Source organism: Orcinus orca, chromosome 19, assembly GCF_937001465.1.
Source record: "Orcinus orca chromosome 19, mOrcOrc1.1, whole genome shotgun sequence".
Taxonomy (NCBI): Eukaryota; Metazoa; Chordata; class Mammalia; order Artiodactyla; family Delphinidae; genus Orcinus; species Orcinus orca.
In genome coordinates this window covers 18,489,813-18,506,938 of record NC_064577.1, presented here as the reverse complement: position 1 = coordinate 18,506,938, position 17,126 = coordinate 18,489,813, and the positions used below count along the sequence as shown (strand labels likewise).

General features: G+C 46.4%; 2 protein-coding genes across 8 annotated transcripts in view; one reads left to right on the top strand and one right to left on the bottom strand.

Annotated features, from left to right (window-relative positions):
* Positions 1-35: 35 nt before the first annotated feature.
* Positions 36-12,726, bottom strand: ZSWIM7 (zinc finger SWIM-type containing 7). 3 transcript variants are annotated; one of them, XM_033422815.2, is made up of 6 exons: positions 12,592-12,690; positions 11,456-12,317; positions 10,448-10,469; positions 7,331-7,433; positions 2,549-2,653; positions 36-1,227 (listed from the first exon to the last, which is right to left on the bottom strand). In XM_033422815.2, the coding sequence occupies exons 2-6, from the start codon at positions 11,508-11,510 to the stop codon at positions 1,108-1,110; spliced, it is 405 nt and encodes a 134-aa protein (XP_033278706.1). In that variant the 5' UTR covers positions 11,511-12,317; positions 12,592-12,690; the 3' UTR covers positions 36-1,107. The 3 variants fall into 3 exon arrangements, with proteins under 3 accessions (XP_033278706.1, XP_049558405.1, XP_004267253.1); XM_049702448.1 differs by having other exon boundaries at positions 11,456-11,543; positions 12,592-12,680; XM_004267205.3 differs by lacking the exon at positions 11,456-12,317 and having other exon boundaries at positions 12,592-12,726.
* Positions 12,727-12,781: 55 nt separating this feature from the next.
* Positions 12,782-17,126, top strand: part of TTC19 (tetratricopeptide repeat domain 19) — a 38,463-nt gene continuing 34,118 nt past the window's right edge. For 2 of the 5 annotated variants that reach the window (XR_004481814.2, XM_012532108.3), the window contains exons 1-6: positions 12,807-13,013; positions 13,093-13,223; positions 15,215-15,325; positions 15,778-15,816; positions 16,591-16,647; positions 16,961-17,022. Coding sequence is in view for 4 of the 5 variants with exons in the window: in XM_012532108.3 (XP_012387562.1) it covers positions 12,824-13,013; positions 13,093-13,223; positions 15,215-15,325; positions 15,778-15,816; positions 16,591-16,647; positions 16,961-17,022 (590 nt within the window). In the remaining variant the exon portion in view is untranslated. Of the gene's footprint in view, positions 13,014-13,092; positions 13,325-15,214; positions 15,326-15,777; positions 15,817-16,590; positions 16,648-16,960; positions 17,023-17,126 lie in introns of those variants that run through there. The other 3 variants (XM_033422811.2, XM_012532110.3, XM_033422812.2) reach the window with 3 other exon arrangements.

Here is a 17,126-nt window from a genome sequence, read left to right as displayed (position 1 = left end):
GTTCTTTATCCTGAAATAAGTTTACACCGAGCCCATTTGCCAAGTAGCACAGTCTTGATAGGTTTTATTCGCCACACCTCGACCTAAGAGAAGGCTCTGCCACCACAGAGCCCTGCGCCATCTGCGGCCTTCCCCACAGTCGTTCATTAGCACCTCATATTGCGGGGCACAGGGCTGGGGGCTGTCCGAGGCTGCAAAACCATCTATTTCACCTGTCTGGTCGCTGACTCGATTCCTTCCGCAGTAACCCTGCGCGCGTGTTGCAGGCTCACGAACCCCTAGAGAGACGGAGAGCCTGTCCTTCTAGGACCCTGTTCCAGCTGTGGACAGCCTTCCCCATGAAAAGTTCCTGTCCTGTGCCGAAATCTGTCTCGTGTTCCTTTTCATCCGCCATTGCTCCTTTGCTCTCTCTTGGGGTCCGGATGCGTCCCGTTGATCTCCCTCCCAGCATCCTCTTGGGAAGCTCTCAGCCTTTTCTTCCTCAGACTGGAAATCCCCAGCAGCGTCTTCAGCTTCCTTCGTCTGGCTCGTTACACAGCTCAGAAGTGCACGCAGAGCAAACCGGCACTTCCTTGTCCTAGGTACTGACTACATGTCTCACAACACAGCCTATTTAATCAGCCGTTTTGGCCTCAACACCGCAGATTCTGCAGCTCACTGAAACCAGAACCCTGATGTCTTTTTGTCTTTGCTGCCATTTAGCCACATCTCCGCTCTAACCTTTTACTGCAGAAAAATTTTCTGGACCCAAGAAAAGAACTGATGCTTATTTATCTATAAACTTCAGCTTGCTGTTTCACCTACCGTTCCAACCTCTTAGAAATGACTAGTACTCTGGTCACTTAAGAATCTAATTATGACCATGACATGATGTTAGGCTTTGGAGTCTAAAACACGTGATTCCATCTGGAAATTTTCTACCCAAGGGGCTTGGAGGCTGGTCCAGACTTTTCACGAGGGCTTCAAACCATACGCACATCCTGGGCCCAACCCACAATGCCTCCTGCAGCCCACGGGGAAGGGACAGCGACAGGAAGTCTGGTTCACGTCTCGGCCGCGTGAATCACGCGTGTGTTGAAGGACAGTGTGATGCTCCATCTGCGCCATTTATGATGCTTCTTGTGTCTTTTCCATCAATAATACATCAGTCAGTTGCTTGTCAGAGACGCTCAGCTGCTGACAGGTCCTCATAACCTGACTAAGATAAACTGCCAAGAGGTGCTTGCACTGGAACACGAAACACACAAACCAGTTAGAAACCGGAGGGGCCGGGCTAACCCAGACCTCCCACCACCATCACACGTAGCAGGAAAGGAGTGGGGCACAGACTGTGCGCCTCTGACTCACTGCCTGCAACTGAAGACAAAGATGAGACCTCCTAGGAGGCAGTGGGGACGAAGGAGGTTTTCCTTTGCCTGTTGTTTGGGGCAACAGTTTAGATCCAGCTTGGTACAGGTAAAACCAAGGGAAAACTGAGACAGGCTCTTTATTTTAGTCCTAAATTATATTTCTTTCTTCGTCGCCTTCAGAAAGCTGTTAATAGCAATGGCTAACGTTCCTTGAGGTACTGTGCTAAGTGCTTCTTAAAGTTTATCTCACTTAATAAGAGAGAATTATTTAATAATGAGATAATAAGATTATCTCATTTAAGCCCCCCAGCGGGACAGGTCTTATCCCCATCTTACACACATGCTCAGAGTCTACAGTGTAGTCCCTTCACCACTATTAGACTTCCAGGCGTGGTGTCGGGGGCAGGGGCAGGGGTGGCAGGACCCTCACGTATCTCGGCCTGTAACACCTCTGGGGAGAGGACCTGTGCTGGACCTTGTATCATAGCACACACAGCTTAGGTTACTGGAGGGCCTGCTTGAACCCTGTCATTTCACAGGTGAAATCAGCTGTGAAGGTGGCTTCTTGTACAATGGGACATTCAACGTGCCACCCAGTTCCCGAGGTGTGTAAAAGAAAGGGGAAGAACTCAGCGGGTGCTACAATATTCTTCCTTGGCAAGACTTAACAAATGGCTGGGCAGTGCTTTCTCCTGTGGCATCAGGAGCTTTGTGAGTGTGTCTTGTTCCTGCTTGATGCCCTGGACTCCGTGAAGTCAGCAGAGGCACCGATGTGCTGTCCTGCCCCCGGGAAAGTCGAGCATGGCCAAGTGCCAGGCTGTCTCACGGGGAGTGGGAAGAAACACCTCGAGGCTGGACGTGGAGCTGGGGGTATGCAAAGCTGCCAGCAGCGATTTAGTTCGTATTTCTATTGGGCCGACTGGTTCCCCAGTTGCCAGCTTTGGGGATTACCTGTTGCCCTCCCCACAGCTTCATCTGTGACCTTTTAAATTAAAATGGGAAATTGGTGTAGTTCTAAAAAGGACACTGCATTTTGGGAGGGTAAACCCAAAAGAGAGGACTAACTGAAGTCAAAGAGAAGAAACTACTGTTTCCACATGTAGTAAAGTCCCCGTTTTGTGCCGCTCTTAAAACGGCGCGGCGAGGGCTCTCAACCTCTCCTAGCTCAGCCGCAGCTGGGGGGCCCTTCCCATCCTCACCAGGAGGCTGTCACCCTTCCGCAGCACTGAGAAGGCAAATGCCGGACACGAACAGTAATGACAAGAGGCCAAACACACGTATGTTCTACCGGAACTCCCAAGTACCTAGAAAGGAAAGGATAGATGGGATCAGACTTGGAAAGGTGTGCTGGAAAACCACTCCCTTCCCCCGAATTTATCTGCCTGACGACTCAGAGCTGCTCTGCGCTGGGAAGAACTGTAGGAACATCTTCCGCAGAAGTGGAAACTCGACTTCCCTGCCTGCGGGACCTTCCCGCTGCCTTAGAGCTCTGCCCTTGAGGACTCCACAGGACAAAACGGAAGCGTTTCGGGTGGGTTAAACCATCCCTCTGGCTGGTGATTCAGAGGGCCCACTCCGTGGGCTGACTATAAAGAGGCAGAGGAGAAAGCCCCCTCATTTGCACTTCATCGTGGTGTTTCTCAACCTCTGGTATTTCACAGCATGTGTGTAAACGTCTAAAGCTTCCACCACACGTGTGAAGGGAGTCTGAAAACAGGTGAAGGCTTGGCGGTGAGGCAGAAAGACAGGTCTTCAGAAGAAAACGGGAAAGGGCTTCTAAAAAGCATCTGAGAACAGGAGGAATGTAGGAAGCAGAGAATCTTGTAAGGGGATGATCAGGCGGCTGTTTCAGAGCGCGGTAAGCCCAGATCTGCCTGTTCCCCAGCAGGATGGAAGGAGCGCACAGATACGAGGGCTGGGAACACGCCAGTCCAAGAGCAGACGGCCGGCTGTCAGTCAAGTGGTGAGGAGAGGCTGTCCAGGGAAGTGACGCTGCATCTGGAGTGTGACTGGACAAACGGAGAAATCGCCTGTTTACGTCTCCACCACGAAGCGGCCAAAGACACAGCTGAGGGCTTCATTCCTACAGTTAAATCTGCAGGGCTTCCCTGGTGGCAGTGGTTAAGAATCTGCCTGCCAATGCCCGGGACACGGGTTCGAGCCCTGGTCTGGGAAGATCCCACATGCCGCGGAGCAACTAAGCCCGTGCGCCACAACTACTGAGCTTGCGCTCTAGAGCCCGCGAGCCACAACTACTGAAGCCCGCGCGCCTAGAGCCCACGCTCCGCAACAAGAGAAGCCACCGCAATGAGAAGCCCGCGCACCACAACGAAGAGTAGCCCCCGCTCGCCGCAACTAGAGAAAGCCCACGCGCAGCAACAAAGACCCAACGCAGCCAAAAATAAAAAAAAAAAAAAAAAAAAAACACTCTGCAAACTGTTGGCAAAAGGAGCATCCTGGGCACACAGCGCCACCCCGAGGGCTCGCTCCCGTGAACCGCAACTTAGGGATTGCCACAGGACTCCCACGTTTTGCAGGCTCTGAGGTGGCCACCTACATGAAAAGGCCAGGACTTAAAAAGCAACAAATGCCAGAGCTCCTCTTTCTCCTCACAAAGAATAAAGCAGCAGGAAAGGCTTCAACCGAGCAACAGCAGTGTTCAGGCACGAGCTGTGCCTGTTCGTCAAATGACCTGCATTCACGTGACGTGGCCATGTCGCTAAGGTTTCTTGACCAAGTCAGGAGAATTCCTTGGGGGCTGCAAGATTACCAGGAATGGCCCATGACTAGGTAAGAAGATGCCTACTGTTCCCATTAAAAATTTCAGCCCCAGTTACAAATCAGGTGTGAAGAAAATCACATGTTACAGATTTCCAGTCCTGGGGCGCTGACATGTTTTCGGTGGTGGATGCTGAGAATGATTGCAGGAATCTCCCCAGTGTCTGGAAAACACAGGCTGAAGGGAGAGCATGAAAGCAGATTGTTTCCCACTCAGTCCTGCACGAAAACCGATCAACATCCAGCAGTGACACCAACAATGCTTGCGTCTCCAAACTGTCACCAATGAATAAAAAACTTCAGATTTCTTCTTCTCTCTGGATTTACATTTAACTAGGCATAAGCCTCTGGAATTCTACACTGACAAGTTCCTTCTTATGGTGGGTCCCCAGCCCATCAGAATACTCTCTGGATGAAGCTGAGTGCCGGTAACTCAGGGACGGGGAGAGTTTCTACAAGAGGTTCCCTTGCTGATCCTTTCAAAGGCTGGCTAGGACTCAAAACGTTCAGCCGCCCGAGGCAGTGAATACTGTAAATGAACAGTCAATTCTGAATTTGCTTCGTCTTTATCGAGCAGTGGACAACTAACGAACCCAATAATCAGGCAGAGATCGGAGTTGGATACGTTTAGAACTAGAAATTGACCTCACGGACCATCTAATTCACTTCCTTCACCCTTCAATGGAAAAACCCCCTCCTCTCACGGGAAATACTCCCAGTGCAGCCACTCAGAGCCTGGAATGTTTATCCCCAGAAGGAGAGAGCTTTTAAAAAAAGCAGTGCAGGAAAGAGGATACTCAAACCCAGGCTGGACTTGTGTGCACCTTGCCTGGAGGAAGTCTGCTGCGGTTCCAGTGAGGTTCTAAGGTGACTGGCCCACCTGCGTGGTCATCCACTCAGGACAGTTTTACTTTATGGCTGCTCCAAGCCTCTTAGCATCCATCACAGTGGGGAACTGTGTGATCTACTGTTCCCCAAGTTTGGTGCCTCTCTCGGAAAGAGGATTATACATTCCTGCCCCATTAGATACAGGCTGACTGTGTGACCTGCCTTAGCCAGTACAACGTGAGTAGCCAAGCAGAAACATTAGAAACGGTGCATACTATGTCCTCTTCTCTGTCTGCCGTGAGATCCGCAATGTTCCAGACGGGGGCTGCTCCAGCGGCTGGGACCCTGAGTGGAGACGTTTTGGAGCAGAGCTGCAGTTGACTCTTAATGGAGATGTATAGTGAGTGAGATATAAACTTTGTTTTGAAATTTGGGGGTCATTGCTACCACAGCCTAACTTATTTAGCACCTCCGGACTGACGCACCCCCGTTCCTGGGTGGACCAAAGTTTATCAAAAAGCAACTCAGGTAACAACGTCAGTGTGACTTTAAGATAATTTCCACTACACCTGGACGAAGTGAGAGCATTAGAAGGTTGCCCTATGGAACGATAACTAGCAGGACCAAGAGGCAATGTCTGACTCAACTTTTATCATCTCACAGGACCTCTGAATTAAGCCAACTTCTTTCTATGTTACTATATACAATGAAACCACTGAGGTTAATTTGAGGGTGTCTATAAGATTTCTACAGCCTCATTTAATTCAGAGTCCCAGCTGACAGCCACAATTCTAAGAAGTTAGCATTTTCATGACGAATAAAGCAACATGATATAATACAGAATGTGAATGATGAAAATTAAACAACTCACAGTGATCCTGGGAGGAACAAAAAAGTCAACAATAACTGAAGTATTTCAGAGTCTTTAAGATTTTAACTAACAATGAGATCCCAGAACTAGAGGGCAGTTGGGACTCTGCTTGTGCAGGTCAGGGGTTCTGCTGATGTTGGAACTAGGACAAAAAATCCGAAACTAAAAGACATGGGAAAACTCCGAGGCCCTCCCCGTTGAGGGTATTTTAGCTACATAAAAACCAAAAGTAAATACTCTAGAAGGAAGACAGAAACACTTCCTCAGGTACAAACAACATCCCTTAAGAGTGCCGCTTATTAATCTATGCAGTTCACCACGAGAAAGTTCTCATCAGCAGCCTCTTTTAAGTAAATACAACCCAGAGTTTTAACTGCAGCCTTCAGCACGGATCACCCCGGCTTACTTCATGCAGAAATGCATGAAGGACGTGCCAGGTTGGCCGCACCATCCTGCAGTGTGGAACCGCAAGTAAGTTCCCTAGGCAAAGCCACCCATGTCCCCAAGAGGCTCTGCCCAGTCACTCACCCACTAAGAATGAGTCAACACGGTCTTAACTCTGAGGTCATCATAAATAAACCAGAATCCAAACACTGAAAAATCCCTCCTTCCTGGTCTTCAGCAAGGCCTGGATTAAATACAAGAGCTGACAGCTTCGTTTTCACTCCTTCCAAGCCAGACACAAAATTCTGGAGACCACTGCTGGTGTTTAATTTCATTCACAAGATTCCCTTCGCTCAATCCCAGCAGCAGGTACCACTGTCTAATGTAGCTAAACTGGGGGTGGGGAGTGTGGCCCACTGCTGACGTACAGACAGGCAGTGCAGGATGGCCTTTACACATCCCCGCTGCCGGAGGTGACTGTTAATTTTCTGCACCTCAGTTTTCGGCACAATGAATATCTTTCCGGGCTTTTGGTGAGAATTATCAATACATGAAAGTAATTCGGAGTCTGATAAGAGTCTGATCTGTTACTTTACAAATCTACCTACCTTCAGCTCCAGTGGGCACAACTAAGGTCCAAGTAAACTGCCTGAATTCAGCAGTTTGGCCTTCGTGAACACTTCTTGACAACAATTTTGACAGATCATTTCTATGAGATGAATCTGGACATGTGGAAGGACTTCAAAGTACATTTTGGTTTTTGCTTGTAAGCAAGAGATAATGTAACAAGGTGATGGAGTCAGCGCTTTTTGGTGGGTGGGTGGGTGGGAAAGTACCTCTAGTATTAAACGACAGGAAGGCAAAAGTTGACTGTGCTCCGTTAGACCTAAGAGATCCTCTCTGCGTCATTGCTGGTTCTACACATCGCTACCAGGTAGAGCTAACAGGTCATGTTTATCTTATTTTAACTACTCATACTCTTATTTTACCAAGTTGGGTCAAAGGCTTTTCAAAAGCCCAGGAAATACTCAGAGCTGGTCACTAGCTTTCACAGAGATTCATGAAAACATTTTGTCCTACGGGGATTCTGTTGAGATAATCCCCACCTCTAGGTCTCTACCTGGTAAACACGCCTCCCACTGGGTGATGAGATTAAGGTGACGGACTGGCGATCAACGAGGTCCAAGGCCTGGACGGCTGATGAGCCAAAGACAAACTTCAGCCTGGGGAGCAGAGAAGCTTCAGGTTAGACGGCTGGACTCAAGCCACCTCTGCGACTTGACCCAAAGGATCACCACTGGCAGTTTTTTAAAATTCAGTTCATTTTAATTTGGAAAAAAAAAAAAAGCTGACAATACAGCAAAACCCCATGTAATCGACCCCCCAGAATAAATGTTAACATGACCCCATGTAATCAACCCCCCAGAATAAATGTTAACATGACCCCATGTAATCAGCCCCCCAGAATAAATGTTAACATGACCCCATGTAATCAACCCCCCAGAATAAATGTCGACATGTTGTTTGGATAAAGAAGTCCTCTTTATACTTCAGTCTTTCCTATTCGTCCCAACTTCCTTCATCCCCGAGGCAACCACATGCATTTGATGGTTTCCTTCCTATTAATGTTTTTATATTTTATAATACATAGTACATATGTGTGTGTGCATACATATATATACACACATACATATATACATATGGTATCGTTTTATAAGTTTTAAAACATAAAAGGTATATGGTAGGCTTTTTTGGCAACTTTTTTTCCCCACTCAGTGTACTTTTGAGAATGATGCATGTATATATTTGTGTGTGTATATATATATATATATTTTTAAACTTTTGAATAATATTCTATTGTATGTACATAATACATTTTATGTTTTAAATACTCTATTTTTTTTAAGTACTCTATTGATGGACATTCTGAATGTTTCCATTTGACACTATTACAAATAATACTCAGTTATCCCCGTACATGCCCCTTGGTGCACATATATGAGAGTCCTTCCTGGTTCTGTAAGTGAAAGTGGAACTGCTGGGTCTTAGGATATGTGCAGTTTTCAGTTTTAATGGGCGCTGCCAACAGCTTCCCACCGCAGAAACAGTGCTCCCCCTAGCGCCATATGAGAGTTCTATTTCCTTCTCATCCTCACCAACACCTGTATTATCAGGCCTTTTCATGTTTGACCATCTGATGGGTGTTAAATTTGTTCTTTATGGATCAGTAATAAAGGCTATCCAGCTGTTAAATGATGTACCAGAAAAAATGTGATATGTGGGAAAATTCTTACAATATGTTAGGTGAGAAAGGTCGGGCACCGTATTTTATATCTAGAAACTCCATCATGTTAAAAATTTTTTTCTTAAGAAAATCTACAATTACCTCAAAATAAAACATTACATTGAAAAAAAAAGGCGATAAACCAAATTGTAACAGTGATTATCACTGGCTTGTATGATTATTCATGCTTTTGATGTTTTATTTTCCAAGGACTTTATTTATTTATTTACAAGTATGGGTTATTTTTATAAACTGGAAGATAAAATGGCTGGGTTGAACTAAAACTAAAAAGTTAATGTTTTAAAGAACCCATATGATTTGACACAAAATAAGAAGACAGCACTACTAAGGCTTTAAAATTAAAACGTTCAACTTCTTCATTTTCTAACAAAGTAGTCTGTTACTATAACAAACTGTTAGAATGGGAAAAGTGTTTAAAATTAAACATAGGATGATTGTCTATGGGCAAAGAAAACTAAAGTTTGACATAAAATCTGGTAACAATTTTATCAATCAAATTCCAATTAAGTTTAAAAATGGATCTAATAAGAATTTTTTTAACCTGCCTTGTCTACTTTATAACATATTGTGAATATCTCAATGCACTTTTAACCACTTTTAATGGTTATAAAGATCAATTACTTTTATTTTCCTCAAACCCTATTTTTTGGATAATTAGAGTTTATTAAATTTAATTTGAATAATTAGATTGTTTCAAGGTGTTTTTTCTTTTTGCTACCATAAACAATAGTGGATGAATGTGCTCACTATAAAGCTTTAAACATCCATTATTAATTCCCTGAGATACAGTCTTATAAGTGGAATTTCTGGGTCAAAGAATATGTATATTTTAAAGCTCTTGTTCCCAGTTGCCAGTTTACCTTCCAAGTTACACTCCTACCATCAGGATATCAATTATCCTCTTCTCCATGTTCTTGCCAACATCTGGAAGATTCTTACCAACATCTTTTCTGTGATACCCAGGTTTTATAGATGGGAAGTTATCTAATTATTTTAATTTGTATTTTTACGATCACTAGTAAAATTTAGCTTTTTGTCAAAGCTTTTGGTAACTTGAATCCTTTTATTACTTGCCTATTTTCTTTGTTTTAAATGTGGTCATTTTTTTAATAATGTAAAATCTTTGTAAAAAATTTAAGAAATAGAGAAAAAGTTAAAGCCATTTTCTAAATTGCACCTCCTTCCTCCCCCCTAAGATAACCTCTGGTATAAGTTGGTGTATATCCTTCAGGAGTTTTTAAATATAAATGTTTATGTGCAGTTAAATGTTTAGTTATTCCTAGGTAGCTTTCACTTTTTTCTTGCTATTAGGAATGTAATTAATGTTTGAACTTTGTGTATGAAGGAAAATAATTATTAGTTTCTGTATTTAAAAAAAAAAACTTTATTCTCTTGGTGTTTAAAAAGTAGTTATGTCCCCTACAAATAATGACAATTGTCTCTCTTTGCAAATAGGCATACGGCTGACTCTTGAACAATACGGGGATTAGGGGCACTGACCCTGAGCAGCTGAAAATCTGCGTATAACTTTAAGCTGCTCTCCATATCTATGGTTTAACCAGCCTCACATGGTATAGCACTGCAGTATATATTTACTGAAAAAATCACTATGTGTGGACACACATAGTTCAAACTTGCGTTGTTCAAGGATCAAGTGTACTTCTCATTTTTTCATGTGTTCGTGTAACAGCTACAACTTTTAGAGCAATGTTAAAGTGTCAATTAGGACAATAAGGGAATGCCTTGTACTGTCAGATACAGTGTTGGTTATTCACTTGACACAGATTTTTAATCATGTAAAGAAAATATTGTTCCTAGTTTAGTAAGAATATTTTTTAAAAATCAAGAGTTGATGCTGAAAGAATTTGGCCTTTAAAAAACACATTAATGATTAAAAACAAAAAACCCAAATACAACAGGATATATACTTACGATAACAGATGCTCATCAGGAACTGTAAAACAGGAATGGAAAGAAGGTTAATTGTGTCAAACCAGTGACCATAGACAAAAACATCTTAAAGAGACTATAAACAGGGGCTTCCCTGGTGGCGCAATGGTTGAGTCTGCCTGCCAATGCAGGGGACACGGGTTCGAGCCCTGGTCCAGGAAGATCCCACGTGCCGCAGAGCAACTAAGCCTGTGTGCCACAACTACTGAGCCTGTGCTCTAAAGCCTGCGAGCCACAACGAGTGAAGCCCGTGCACCGCAACAAAGACCCAACGCAGCCAAGATAAATAATTTTATCAAAAAAAAGAGAAAAGACTATAGCCAAGAAGACTTTTGTGTAAGATGGTGAATTGAACATAGGCATCAAATTTTACTCCTTCCCAATATTCTGCTAAACAATAATAAAAGGATTTTTTTAAAAGAAGCATAAACTCCCCAGGATGAGGACAGGGAGAAACACAGCTGGAAAATAATTTACAAGACCTGAGAACACTGAATCCTAAGTGAGCAATGGGAGAGCCGAGTGTAAATCAGAGCCTGATTTACCCTTCAGAATCTAGTACCCCCTCCTGCTAAAACAAACCTCAGAAACTGGTGGCACCAGATGGCTCTGGAGTGGGAAGGAAGCAGGGGGGCTAAAATAAGACTCTTTGAAAGAAAGTTTAAGAAGCTAGAAGGTCGCAGAATAATGCTTTCAGATGTCTGAAGAAATGGTATTTCCAACATATAATTCAATACCTAGCCAAACTATCAATTAAGTGTGAGGATAGGAAAAGAACTTTTTCAGGCATGTAAAGCCTCAAAAAGTACATCTCGTGCTTTTCTTCAGGAAGGTACTAGAGTATGTGCTCTATAAAATAAGGTAGCAAACTGAGAAAAAGAAAATTGTAGGGTGAACTAAATAGAAGACTCAACTTAGGTAAAGGGAATTCCCCAGACAATAATGGTGAAGGGAGATCTCAGGAGACAGCCAGCCCATAGGAGAGCACACCTGAAGGCTCTAGGAGAGACTCCTGCAGGAACATGAAACTGATAAAACATCTCATTCACCTGAACATCTTGAGTAGCGATTTAGAACACTGGTAAAAAAAGAGTTTGAGGTTGAATCAGGGATACATAAAAAAGTAAACAAACACAAGTATGACAGCTTTGAGAGAAAGCAGAAAGTTACAGGAAAGGAAACGTAATCCTAGCTTCCTGCATGGCTCAGCTGTGACTCCATTTTACGTCATCACAAGTGTAAACTCAGTATTGACCTAAAGAAATTATCGTTGAAGGGTGGGGGGTCAGGAAGAGTGTATGACTAACTAGAACAAAGATTTTTAAATAGCAGAAAACGGTTCTGCTGAAAATAAACGTGAGTCAGTGGTAGTGGTCGCTCTGAGTCCTGAGCATCAGGGGCACCTGCAGGCCCCCTTCAAGACTCTCAGTGTATGGATTAATCCATTCAGACACAGAGCCCATCTCGGGCAACCACTGTTTGAGCTGACAACAGACTGGCTTTCCCCCCACCCTTTCTGGGATCAGAACATGTTTGAATACCTGGCTGGCCTAATCTTTTAAGCACATATACTGCTTTAGTTTTAACTGAAATGAGAAAAGTTGGCTTCCTTTTCTCAATTCTTTAAAAACAGTAACTCAAGATAAATCCTTTTCAAAGTGCGGTCCTTTTCAAACAAAAGCCATCCAAGTGAACCAGCAGGGGCAGTTCTGAGGTCTAATCTATTTATTCAATGACCATTCGGACGCTGGTTGCGCAGTTCTCATGCAGATGCACTTCGATCGGGACCCTCTCAATACCGGTGTGTGCTGCGAACGCCCAGGGATGCGGGAACCTGGTCACAGAGCATCCTCTGCTGGTCAAAGGAAAACAGGTACAGCCACAGCGTCCAGAACCGCCCCCGCCCACCCCAAATCGCTGCGTCTGCAGCCGGGTTTGCGGCCCTGAAATACTCGCTCGTTGAACAGGGTGTAGGAGAGGATTCGTTTAGAGCGAACACAGATTTTGAGAAGGAAGGGCTACTGACGAGGTCAACAGAAACCTCCCTCGTAGGGGCCAGCAGCCCCGCCCCGGTACCCCGGGTTTCCGCCCCCGCCGGCGCCGCCGCATAAGCCTCCAGCCCGTACTCGGCGCGCCGTCCCGCGCCGCCGCCGCCATCTCGCTCAGCAGCTCCTCCACCACTGCCGGCAGCGTGAGCGCCCGCGCCGCCACCGCCATGACCGGTCTCGCGCTAGCCAGGGCGTGGCGGACGCGGTGACGTCGAGTGCGTCCCGACCAATCGGCGGGCGCTCGACGCTGGTGGCGGGACTTCCGGGGCGGGACTTCCGGGCCCCGGACCGCAGTCCGCAGAGGACGCGGATGGCCATGCACCGGATCCTGGGCGCGGGCCTGGCTCTACGTCTCCTGCGGGTGGCGGGGCGGCGGGGCCGGGGCTGCCCGGCGCGCCTGCTGCCGGGTCCGGCGGGAGGCCGAGCGCCCGCGGCGGACGTGCCGCCGTGCCGAGAGGCGCCGCGAGGCCTGGGCCCGGGCCTGCTGCCGCTGCTGGCAGGTGAGGGGCGCGGGCCCGCGGGCTGGGCGGGCCGGGCGGGCCGGGCCGGGCGCGGTGACCTCAGCGCCCCTTCCCGCAGCGCTCGCCTGGTCCTCGAGGCCCGCCCCGGCGGAGCAGGAGCAGGAGCGGGAGCGGCAGGGCGCGGGCGCGGGCGGGGCGGCGGCCGGGGACGCCGAGGCCGAGATCATCCAGCTGCTGAAGCGAGCCAAGGTGAGGGCCTGCAGTGACGGTGACACCGGTGGACGGAGGCCCGGCGTCTCCAGTGCAGGTGGAGGCGGCGCCGGGGGCAGCGGAGTTAGCCAGCGTTGGGGGTGAGAGCGCCGGCCGGGAGAATTGTGCACACGTGTGGCGTCCTGATGGTGCAGCTTAATGTGGGCCGTGCGCGGTTTGGTCCTTCTCTCTCTCCCCCTCCCCGGGTTATCGCGTCTGTTCCATTGGGCTGACTGCCGCCACCTGGCCAGCAACGTCCACACTGATGCCCGCAGACGGCGGGGTGTGCCGATGTGCCAGCTCCTCTTTGAGGCTTCACCTGCCCCAGACTAACCCCTGATCTTAAGTGCCCCCCGGACACCTCCCTTCACCGTCTCTTGTTTACTGCTACCTATCTAGTTTTCCAGCCTGGACGCTTCATAGTCATTTTTAAAACTTGTGGTCCCTAACTACCACCTCCTGATATACTTAGAGTCCAGCAACAGATCCTTTTTGGATTTTGCCACCAAATCCAAAATATTTCTCAAATCTGCCCCCTTTTCTCTGTCTCTCCTGCTGTCACCCTGGCCACGCTGCTGCAGCCTCCTAACTCCAAGTCTGGTCTGCCCTATTGGCCCCCTGCCACCCAGTCTTCATGCAGCAGCCAGAGTGATTTTTTTTTTTTTTTTTTTTTTTTTTTTTTTGCGGTACGCGGGCCTCTCACTGCTGTGGCCTCTCCCGTTTTGGAGCACAGATCCGGACGCGCAGGCTCAGCGGCCATGGCTCACGGGCCCAGCCGCTCCGCGGCACGTGGGATCCTCCCGGACCGGGGCACGAACCCGTGTCCCCTGCATTGGCAGGAGGACTCTCAACCACTGCACCACCAGGGAAGCCCCCAGAGTGATTTTTTAAATGTAAATCGGATCGTATCACTTCCTTGCCCATAAACCTTGAATGACTTCCCACAGCATTTGTGATAGAACCCAAGCTCCCTGCTGTGGCCTGAGACCCTACACGATCCACCCTACGTTGCCTACCTATTTGGCAGTTATCGTCAGGCTCACCATCCTCCCTTCACATCTGTTGCCTTTCATTTTTCTTTTTTTTTTAGAAGGAATTAATTAGTTCTTTTTATTTTATTTATTTATTTATTTATTTTTGACTATGCTGGGTCTTCGTTGCTGCGCGGGCTTTCTCTAGCTGCGGCGAGCGGGGGCTACTCTCTGTTGTGGTGCGCGGGCTTCTCATTGTGGTGGCTTCTCTTGTTGCGGAGCACAGACTCTAGGCACGCGGGCTTCAGTAGTTGTGGCACACGGACTTAGTTGCTCCGTGGCATGTGGGATTTTCCCGGACCAGGGCTCGAACCCGTGTCCCCTGCATTTTCAGGCGGATTCTTAACCACTGCGCCGCCAGGGAAGCCCTTGACTGGTTTTTGAAGAACGATTTTCTTCAGCCTGTAGGGCCTTTGCTCGTTCCCTACTCTCTGTTTGGGTCATTTTCCTCACAATTCCTTATTTGGTTGACTCTTTCTCTTCCTTCTTACCTCAGTTTAACTGTCACTTCCTTGGAAGGCTTCTCTGACTCCCATTGAGGGGGGACCCCTTATTGTTCCTTTCTGTTGCTTTTCTTCCTAGCTTTTATCATTAGTTGTCATTAAGCTTACTTGTCCTACAAGGTCACTTCCAGCCTGCAGGAAGAGAGAAAGAGGATGTAGGCCCAGCAGCTTCCTTATAAGATTTGATAAAAATTGCTTACATTCCTGCTGCCTGCATCTGTTGGCCAGAGTTTTGTCATGTGGCCAAACAGAGCTGCAGGGGAGGCTGAACTCCCTGTCACCATTGTAGACATAATGCCTGGTGCATAGTAGGAGTTCAGTCAGTATGTGACGAATGAATGAATAACTTCCTTCTGTGTGTTGGGATATATAGCTGTACCCACTTCCGTGTGGTAGCACAGGCATCTGCTTTCTTTATATTTCATTTTCTGTTATTTTCTTTGTTTTCTCTTTTCAGTTGTGCATCATGAAAGATGAGCCAGCAGAGGCAGAGCTAATTTTGCATGATGCTCTTCGTCTTGCCTATAAGAGTGATAACAAGAAGGCCATCACTTACACTTACGATTTGGTAACTCCTCTCGCCAGTCTGAGCCATTGATGATTAAGGGTGGATGCAGGAGAAGGGTGGTTAGGCACCTGATTCATGTTCCTGACCTGCAGCAGGCCCTGAAGCTCTTTGCTTTTTGTTTTTACTAAGTTTTCTTTTGGTTTCAATTTTTATTACTCTTGGGGTGTCACAAGACGCCTCAATCCCAGACAAAAAAGAAATGAATATCATTAATATTTGTTTCTTCAGTGAAGAGTGGATCTAGATTTGGTTTGTCATCGTCAAAGTCTGTTCGCGTATTTGTTCTCACACCATTGCTGTACTTTGCTACTGGCAGATCAGTGACATACTTTTCTCTGCACTATTTTTTTAGCTAGAGGGTGACAGCAAAGGGGAGTCTTTAGCTTAAACGTTTTGAAGTAAGTAGGAATACAATGCTCTAAACTGAAAAACAACTTGTAATTAATTTTCAGATGGCCAACTTAGCATTTATACGGGGTCAGCTTGAAAATGTAAGTAAATCACTTTGTAATGTCATGAATTTGTGAAGGGCTAGCCTGAAGGAACCTCTGTTAGTAAGGGTACAGGCTAAGCTGCTGTAACAAAGAGACCCCAAAATAGAGTGACTCAAATAAGAAGGAAGCATATTTCCCTTTAATGCATTAATCCAGAGGTAGCTAAGCCCTGAAGATGGGTAGGTACCTCTGCTCCATGAAGTGGCCCAGAAGCCCAGGTTCCTTCTAAGGTAGGTCCTCATCTGCGTAAGAGAGCTGGCTCACCTCCAGCCTACAGGAAGGAAGAAGGAGAGGATGGAGGGCAAGCAGCTTCCTTATAAAGTGTGATTTAGAGATTGTTCACATGTGTTCTGCATGCATCTCTTGGCCACAGCTTCATCATGTGACCACACCTAACTGCAAAGGAGGCTTGACCTGGTAAAAATTGAGGAGAGTCTAACTAAAGAGATGGAGAGGAGGGCGAATATTAGGGGGTAGTTTCCAGTTTCTGCCACAGTGGGTTTGGAAGGGAAGTTAATTTCTGAAGTTGGTTTCTACTCATCACAGAATAGTTTTCAAGGTGCCCAGAGGATGTGCAGTCCTGGTATTTTAGTCTGTTTTCCCACCACAAGGTTACCTTTTTCTTTGTATATGTGAGTGTAAGCGTGTGTGTGTGTGTGTGTGTGTGTGTTGTGTTTTCCAAGGAATGGTACATAAGACTAGTGCTTAGAATCCAGGGTCATCTGGATAGGGGACCCAAATAAAACAAAAATCTTTTCCTTGTGCTTTTAGGCGGAAAAACTTTTTAAAGCAACAATGAGTTACCTGCTTGGAGGGGGCATGCAACAGGTAAGGACGTGACGTAGGATTGCTCCCTAGCTGAAGCAGTTTTCAAAAGTCTTACTTCCTGTAAACTCCATCCAGCTCCCACGTGTGCTTTGGCCAAAGAGTTGGAATTCTTTTTCCCTAAGACTGGTATAAAATTTGCCAGTCTTTCATTCACGCAAGAGCATGGTATCTGAGGAATTCACAGTTGCCTGATTCCTCCAAAAGTCTAAAGACTATGGCTTTCAGGTCAGAGTCAGTCTAGAAGTTGATCTGAAATACCCCTTGAGGAAATTTTACTTGTTATGAATTTCCTTCATTTTTCTTTTCCCAACAGGAAGACAATGCAATAATAGAAATCTCTGTAAAGCTGGCCACTATTTATGCTGCTCAGAATAGGTAAGTATAGTCAGAATCTAGGCGTGGAGGCAGCCAAAGAGTAGGGCTGTGGGCAAAACGTTGGCCCTGGGATGTTGCTTACTTTTCATTTACCTACTAATCAC

Excerpts from the sequence above, each read along its gene's own strand:
- ZSWIM7 (XM_004267205.3), bottom strand. The coding sequence starts at position 12,682 with ATGGCGGTGGCGGCGCGGGCGCTCACGCTGCCGGCAGTGGTGGAGGAG. Across the intron at positions 10,470-12,591 it reads GGCGCGGGACGGCGCGCCGA|TTCCTGATGAGCATCTGTTA; the intron begins GTACGGGCTGGA and ends CCTGTTTTACAG. Across the intron at positions 7,434-10,447 it reads CCTGATGAGCATCTGTTATC|GCTGAAGTTTGTCTTTGGCT; the intron begins GTAAGTATATAT and ends TCTGCTCCCCAG.